The sequence below is a fragment of the Littorina saxatilis genome, linkage group LG4, assembly GCF_037325665.1.
Source record: "Littorina saxatilis isolate snail1 linkage group LG4, US_GU_Lsax_2.0, whole genome shotgun sequence".
Taxonomy (NCBI): domain Eukaryota; kingdom Metazoa; phylum Mollusca; class Gastropoda; order Littorinimorpha; family Littorinidae; genus Littorina; species Littorina saxatilis.
The window spans coordinates 23,207,940-23,216,914 of record NC_090248.1 but is presented as its reverse complement, the minus strand read 5'-3'; the positions used below and the strand labels follow the sequence as shown (position 1 = coordinate 23,216,914).

General features: G+C 39.7%; 1 protein-coding gene across 2 annotated transcripts in view; it reads right to left on the bottom strand.

Moving 5' to 3' along the window:
* Positions 1 to 236: 236 nt before the first annotated feature.
* Positions 237 to 8,975, bottom strand: part of LOC138964252 (heme-binding protein 2-like) — a 37,884-nt gene continuing 29,145 nt past the window's right edge. For both annotated transcript variants that reach the window (XM_070336154.1, XM_070336153.1), the window contains 4 exons: positions 8,057 to 8,189; positions 6,648 to 6,777; positions 3,129 to 3,306; positions 237 to 2,003 (listed from right to left, as the gene is read on the bottom strand). In XM_070336154.1, coding sequence (XP_070192255.1) covers positions 1,829 to 2,003; positions 3,129 to 3,306; positions 6,648 to 6,777; positions 8,057 to 8,189 — 616 coding nt within the window. In that variant the 3' untranslated portion in view covers positions 237 to 1,828. The remainder of the gene's footprint in view (positions 2,004 to 3,128; positions 3,307 to 6,647; positions 6,778 to 8,056; positions 8,190 to 8,975) is intronic.

Here is an 8,975-nt window from a genome sequence, read left to right as displayed (position 1 = left end):
ATTTGCTGAAACATTAACTATAAGTCTAAGCAGGTTTACAGATGAATGGAAAGTAGGCGTTTCACATGGGGAAAGGTTTTTCACTTGATTGCTCGGTGTTTGTTAGCAACTTCTTAGAATGCTGAGATTGTAACATAAAAAGTTGCTGTAAACTTTTGACAAGAGACTGTATAGTTAATGCATAAATATATAAATCACTGTTTTTCAAACACACACACACACACACACAGAAAACATTAACATTTCATTTTTTTTCATACAAAGTTGTGAAACATTACATAGCAACATGTTAAAGGCACACGTACTCCTTTTCAGATCTTGCCAAGCTTTTACACTGGATGAGAGCATCCCTCAACTTGCACAAATACTAAAAATCAACATCCTGACTGCTTGCTGTGTTAAGTTGGACTTGTTTGATGGATTAATTTCTTAAAAAGCCACTAGTCGCTTTAACAAAATTAACTCGTTCAAAATATACCGCTCAGCAGAGGAAGCACCAAGGCTGTTCATGTTTGGTGTGTGACCAAGTGAAAGGATGCACTTATCCCATGTTTAAGTCTGGCCTGGTCTGAGATTGTGAGAAGGAGTGTGACTTTAAGCGTGAACAAATTGTCATCACACCTCCCTCTCTCATTTCCCCAAATTTGTTCAACACCGCACTTTCAAAATATAACAAGAGGCGAAGCCTTCAAGGCTCACGTAAGAAATCGACAAACAGTAACACAAACTCAATCACTCCGTCACACATACACACACACACACAGAAAGAGCATAGGTGAAACTGTGCAAGAAAGCGAGACACTAGATCTAGATCTGTCTGCATGTAGCCTACTTACAGGGACTCGACTGCCAACTAGTCTCGGCCCGCTCAAAATAGCAATGACCGAGACTTTCAGTAATTCCTTCGCGCGACCTCTAACCCTCTTACGTCATAATGTGACGTCAATGTAATGTGACGTCTTCAAATGTTAAAGTTTCTACCACAGACATACATACATACATACGCACGCACATACGCACGCACACACGCGCGCACAGACAGACAAAAGTTAGCATCGCATAGGCTACACTTACTTGAGCCAAAAACCAATCTTATTTTTTACTTTCAAAATATAAAAACCAATCTTATTTGTCATTGCTGTATTCCTTGAACTACAAGCATTCATACACTTTGCTTGACAATTTATAACATTTCACATCAAACAAAATTCTGAGTAGCATGCTTATCAAAGCACAATTACATACGATAAAAAAAATTAAATTACAAAGTACACAAACACGCACCATGTGCACACACACAAGCTAGAATGTTGTCATATCAAAATCTGAGTGAATATTTCTTGAAGGTTTCCTTACCTTCTCAAAAGAGAACAACAATGAATGATATGTTGCATATAATTATTTACTATACAAGAAACGATCAACTGAGATTTTTTTCAGAAAAAAAAGAAGATATTTCAAAAATAACCAGAGATTTTTCACCAGAACCGAAACAAACACATCTGCTATCTATTCAGTTTATTTGTTTTGCATCGCAAAGAATACATGCCAAAAACTTTCTGAGATTTCTTTTTCAAAAAGAAAAGAAACACATATGAACAGAGATTCTGAAAAGCACCAGTAACGAGTTGGTACCAGTAAAGAGTATTTTTGGTTCAAACAGTTAACTGAGTCACATAATTGATTACAAAAAAAGTGCACCTGGCATTTAACTGCAAAATAATAACTTAACAACAAAGAAGTAAAAGCCAACGAAGCGAGAAGGGAGAAAATTATGCCTCGCTCACACCCTCGCTCACACCCTCCACAATTCCAGGCAGTTCAAGAATCACTTAGCAATAAACCAAATCTCGTTGTGTCTGTTGAAGAGCTTGAATGGACTGTCGTAGCCGGCAGTGTAGAAATACTCCTCCACGTAAGAAATGCTGCCGTTCCTCAGGGTATCGGTCAGCTCCAATGCCTCAGACAAAAACTTGTCCTTGTTGGCAAACCCTGTGAATGATCTGAAGACACGAGAAAATTCAACGGAGTTCAAAGCTAATCAAATCTTATATTGCTTTCAAGAGCACGGGTATAAGCTTTGCTTGTTGTGCTCCATCTATTAATTTGATTGTATGCAGCATTGTTATCTGTAATTTTCTGAGAAAAAAATTGTTTATACCAAAACTAAAATTGGTGCAAAGGCACTCATCATTTTAAGCTCCTTTGACTGTGTCATCAAGGAAATATTTTCTGCACATTTTCAAAGGCATTCCTGCTTGTTATTGTTATGTATGTTGTCTTTATGCTGTCTGTGGGACAAGGGAAGTAATACCAATCATAAACAGTGTAACATTTCAGAATAACCAAAAGAATTAGAGCAGACTGAAAATTTGGAGCTTCCCGGTCAAGCGTTGTCTAGAGAGTGACGGTTGATTACATGTGACCTAAACTGGAAATCTTACTGGCTCTTCCTTATCAGACAACAATGTCTCTAATTGGTTCTTAATTGTCGCATCCCCCATCTAGGCAAAAATATCCATTGTCTTGTGTCATCATAAAAGCTTTTGCGGAACTGCAACATTTATTTGTGGAATGATTGTATATTGCCAAAATAAATAAACATGTTCACAGCAAACATTTTCTGATTACCCAAACAAAAGAGAGGGAAAGTTACTGTATTGTAATCAATCGTGGCTTATACTGTTAATTTGAACTAAAAATCAAGAAAATGTTGAATGTTGGCCAAGAGCGACACTTTCATTAAGAGAAGTCATACACTGCAGTTGCATGCCATTCCCAATCTCTACATAAACCACACTAACAACCCAAAACACCAGAAACTGAAAGAAAGACCAAAATTCAGACCAGTCAAAACTCACCGCCTGACAAAGTGATACCTAAGATGACAATCATAAAAAGTAACTTCGAAACAGTCACTTAATTCCATCTACTTTTTGGCTTGACCTTTCTCTCTTTTTCATATTTCGGTTTGCTGCTGTTTTGTTTTTTAGACTAACTCTCACGCTCACTCATGTTTTTGCATGAGTGGGTTTTTATGTGTATGACCGTTTTAACCCCGCCATTCAGGCAGCCATACGCCGCTTTCAGGGGATTTTTTTTAAGACTTTAAAGACGCACAAGCTCACCTGACATAAGCCCTGAACACAGGCAGCCTGGAGAGAAAGACCTTGTCATCAGAGGGGCTGGGGGGTTGTCCCTCCTTGGGGGCGATGAAGAAGGACATGGTGAAGTTGTTGGCACACGCCGGGCCCTGCCCAGGAACGATGCGGTTGATGACTGGCGCTGTCATGGCAATCTTTTGCTCTGCAACGTACAATAGTAAATAAAAGTAAGACGATAATAATTAGAAGAGTAGTCTCACATGTAAAACCCCACTCGTGCAAGAAACATGATTGTATGTGGGAGTTTCAGCCCATGAACAGAAAGAAGAAGAAGAAGAAAAATAAAATATAATTCGTCATCATCATCACTGTATTTGTATAGTGCAAATCCTGCTATAGTTGAAAGCGCCATACAATACTGAAAGATAGTGAAACGGTGTACAATTTATTAAACCCTTTTGGGTGAAAACTAAAAGCGCGCACACACATGTAATTCAGTTCCAGCATATCCTATAACTTGTCTTGATATTCCCATTTTTGGCTCACGTAAGTGTAGCCTATGCGATGCTAACTTTTGTCTGTCTCTGCGTGCGTGCGTGTGTGTGTGTGTGTGATAGAAACTTTAACATTTCCGAGTCTATGGATAAAGCTCGCATAAGAAGATTACGTCTCGGTCAAAAGTGTTTGACGTGTGTGATAGAAACTTTAACATTTGAAGACGTCACATTATGACGTAAGAGGGTTAGACATCACGCGAAGGAATTACTGAAAGTCTCGGTCATTGTTATTGTGAGCGGGCCGAGACTAGTTGGCAGATCTAGTGTCTCGCTTTCTTGCACAGTTTCACCTATGCTTACTGTGTGTGTGTGTGTGTGTGTATGTGTGACGGAGTGATTGAGTTTGTGTTACTGTTTGTCGATTTCTTACGTGAGCCTTGAAGGCTTCGCCTCTTGTTGTATTTGATAAAATGATCCATTGTCCTTTGAGATATAGCGTTCAGCAACAGAATTGTGCCTTCATCATCTTTTTTGTTCCCTAAATGAGTGTATTCGTGTTTTCCCAGCCCTGAGACTTTCCCTGTGGGCTTGGGATCTTTATCATGACTGTGCATCCATTCATACTGGGGGTGTACGAACACCTGAAACAGTCTGTCCAAAGTTGATTATTAATGGAAGTACATTTCAGCGCTACAGCCTCATAACACAAAACAGTTAACTCCCTTGGACAGTAGTTTTTTTCTTCTGCATTAGTGGCTGCAACGCATACACACTTGTGGGCACGATTTGGATTTTACCTGCTGTTCTTTTTCCTGCCGTATATCATTTTCAGGAGATGCATACTGGATATTTTCATGTTTTTGTAACACACGTAACTCGGACACGGATGACATGATCTTTTCTGTCTGTACTTGGTCCAACTTTCATGTGTGCAAATCTTAAAGGCACAGTAAGCCTCCCGTAAACCATCACAGAGCTCCCCGAGCGTCTACATACAGTACAAGCATACTTCCATTTGAACGCTCACCGAACGGGAACATTCTGGCTGCTTTCTGTTGAGCGTGAGAAATTTTCAAAGAATTTATTTTCGTGGACTTGGTCCTCTACAACAATGGCGCCTCGTTTTGGTGCTGGACGGCTGTTATGAATATTCAATACCGGAAATCACGCCCGGACAGTAAGCCTCCCGTAAACCATCACAGATACTGTCAGGCTTTTACACACAGTACAAACACCCTTCCATTTGAACGCTCACCAAACGGGAACATCATAGGTGCCCTACGTAAAGAGCGAGCAATTTTTAAAGAATTAATTTTGCAGATTGTCTCGAACACTTTTTGGACCCATCCTGAACTCAGGTCAAAAATGAGTTACTTCCCTTCGGGTCTCATTCTATCGATGTAAACTGGCGATAGCCGTGGATCGATGATTATCAGAATGTTTTTGGACCGTGGTGCGTTTTTGCGCTAGACCTAACTTTTAAAATCTAAATAATAAATTGACAGCTTGTTACACAAACATTCTTTAATCATAAAAGAATTCTTTTTTCATCAAGACAAGATCAGTACAATTCGAAGTGGTGAAAGTTTGAAAAAAGAAAAGCCCGGAAGCAGGGTCACGCAAGGGTCGTAGCAGACGACGGTTTATGCATATCGCCGTTCCTCTCAACAGTCAAAAGCCATCGCTAGAGTTCTTGTGAACCACAGCTGTTTGTTTCGTGCATAAAAACGTGCTATTGTAGATAAGCTCACATCGAGTCGCATTCAAATTACTAACTGACGACTACATTGTGAAAAAGGGAAACTGGATCACACGGGTTCACGATGGCTCAGGGGTAAGATAAACCACTCAAAAATAAATTCTTTGAAAATTGTTCGCTCTTTACGGAGGGCACCTAGGATGTTCTCAATCGGTGAGTGTTTAAATGAAAGGGTGTTTGTACTGTGTGTAAAAGCCTGACCGTATCTGTGATGGTTTACGGGAGGCTTACTGTGCCTTAAAACAAAATTAATGAGGCAGAACACTGTTTAGAGATCTGATAATCAAAGGGAAGTAATCGCTCTAAAATGAGGATGAAAGTCGCTTGTTCATGTCAATGCTTGTTATTTTCTCAGGTGCCAGGAGAATGGTTCTGAATAACTCTCACTTACTTATTTATACATGTCGTATGCATTTTAGAGCGCTTACTTCCCTTTGTTTATCAGATTTCTCGAGTGCAGTGCATAGTCACCAATATTATGACAGGTACCGTATTTGACGGACTACAAGCCGCGACTTTTTTTCCAAAAAAATCGCATTGCGGCTTATAAAAAGATGCGGCTAAAACGTTACCTAAACTTGAATAGCATTCACCTAATGGAAGTCGCCGCGGATTTTCATTTCGCTCGATTAGCGATTACCGGTACTTTATTAGCTCTCTACTCAAGACTCGGCGCTTTTCTCTTTCTTTCGCGAATCTTCGTTTGTCAACAAGTCGTCGTGACAAGATAGCGTACAGAGAAACACCGGATGTATGAGGATCTCACGCACGCGAGATTTCGTTTTTTTGTGTCTCGCGATAGTTGGAGGAGCGAGAGCCGCCATGTTGTGTTTTCGTTTGCTCGAAATGTGCGCAAAAGTCGTAAATCATCCCAAAAAAGCTTATTCCGGGCGGGACTACATGTGTGTGTTGGTTACAAATTGTGTGTGTGATATTTTTCTTCAAACTTTTCACTTTTCTTCTTTGTTTCACTTGTTTATTCTCGGAGCCGATTTCGCCAAATACCGTACTTTCGTTTGCCTGGTTGTTTTGATCGATTGACACGATCTGATTATATTTTTTTCTACGGCGGCTAATATAGTGACGCGGCCTATACGTGGCTCGTCCCAATTTTTTTGTTAAAAGTCGGGGGTGCGGCTTATAAAACGGTGCGTCTTGTAATCCGTCAAATACGGTATTTATCTCCATGTCAACTTTCAATACCATCATATGTATTTCACCCTCTTTTTTCTTCTAAAGACAAAAACCATCGTAACATTTGCTTGACTATGAAAAAAAAAACCTCACTTTTTTCATTTTTGCCGCTGATGTAGTTAAAGAGCCGCATGAAGTCGTCATGCTGGGAAGTTTCGTAGTCGATGCCAATGGAAGTGGTAGACACCCACCGACTGGCCTTGTATTCTCTAATATCATAGCCCTGGTGGGGGAGAAAGCAAAAAAGAAGATACTGATGAGCATGACTCATGTTTTCACTGATAAAATATTTTTTTAATAATTTGTACAAAGCGCACAAACACAGGGAGAAAAGACAATGCTCCAAGCTCTGTACAATCAAGGTAAAAAGAATATTAACAGTGCACACACACACACACACTTCAGTTCCATTGTTCTTGTTTAAGCATAATATTAACAATAGCATGTGTAATGTAATTTCCCGTTAAATAATATAATTTAACGGGAAATTACATTACACTCATTTGTTGAATATTTCTTAAATTAACACAGTTCATATCATCTAGTGACTGCTTATACAAGAAACACTTTACACATGTACTTTAAATTCAGGTTCAGATTCAACATTCAATTCATACAGTACAGGTACATATGCACCCTGCTGACCTACTTAATTAGAGTGCTGTTCTGCATTACATAAATCTGGGCGTGAGCAACCTTTGAAAGCACCGCCTAAGGTAAAACTTGATCCTGGTATTCAACCGCAGGAATTATATAGCTAAAGTTACAGGGGTGGTACACACGAGAGATTAGTGAATCACTAGGTGCTGTCTCTCATCTTGAGTTCAAACCCTAGTCTGAACATGGAGAGAGCTATAGCTTCCACCATGAAGTATTTACTCTCAATACAGTGGTACGTACGTAGCCCTTCTAAATTCCTCCAAAAATCAGAGAACATCAGGTCTTAAAATGGACTTATTTATATAAGGAATAATTAATGATGTTCTGAACAAAAAATCGAGTTAACCGCTAGGATATTAAAAGTGTGGTGGGGGGGGGGGGGGGGGGATTCTTTTGTCTTTAATTGGGGAGTCTCCAAAGAGGAGGTTAACGTTCCACTGTATTGCTAGCTGTGTTGTCAGACCACAAATAATTGAGGCACACAGTGCAGTCTCTCACTCAGATTGTAGACAGTCTACTCATGCATTTTACTGAATACAAATAATAACTTGCAGTGGTTTCTCAACCATTGCTGCCACCTATACCGGATGACAGAAAACTGGGAACAGAAAAGATCTGAATATACACAGAATAATTATGCAATGTATACTCTTTGTTTGAGCAAACTGATGTACACTACAGGCCTGGGAATGAGTAAAAGTGGTTTGGGCGTATTGACGGGAACATTTTGATTTTTAAGGGCACATGGAGGCTCTTTTCTTACACATTTAGAAAAGGACTCCGTCGTATTTACGACGAAAGATTTATCATTCTCTGGCCTGACACTAAAACAATAAACTTACAGTTCCATGTCCAACCACTTTAAACTCAGGACAATCCAGCTTGTTACAGAAGGCAGGGGGAGCACCGAGATGGTCCTCGGAAACAACGGTCTGTGGTCTGCTTTTGTCGTCTCTCTCTTTCCCCTTCTCGAAACTGATAAACGAAAGACAAAGTGTTCATTGAAAAGAAGTGCATGTAATTTTCAGCATGGGCACAAATATGAAATGGTTATGACTATGAGCACACAAGCATGACCGCAATTCATATACATATGAGTTGTTCTTCAGTACTGGTGACAGAAAGGGGGAAAAGTGGTCAAAATTCAAATCTCTAGTTTTGTTTTTGAAATATTGCTTTTCATAAAGCAGAAATACTGTAGTATCTGTTGTACATAAGAAAAAATCACTGGTTCACATGGTTCCTACATAATCTAACTTTTAAAGCTGGTTCTTGTGTGTCTGTGTGTATGTTTGTATGATGACGATAGGACCCGAAACGGCTGCACGGACTGAGACAGGAATTGCAGAGAATGTTCTTTGCCACTCGAGTCGTGTTATAAGGTACTTTTGGAATAGCAAATTTGAAAGGATTCTTCAAAAAACGGCGGAAAACATTATATACCCTGTGAGCTATCGAGGATCCTCCCCGTCTGGGCTGTCGAAACATGGTCTTGTTAAAAGACGTTTTCAAATGCGGTTAACGGGGAGATACACTCGAAGCACATTTAGCGAAGTTATGTTGCCAAATCATCAAAGATCAACATTTCACTACACGGATCGATGCACACAGTCGAAATAGATGTGACTTTCACACGACCGAAGACTACTTACTAGCAGACTAGCAGATGACAAGATCTAAATATTTAGATCAGTGTAAGAGCAATCCGTTGAAGAACAGTTACTCCGCTTATTCGTCTTCAGTTAAGCGTATTTCCCCTGC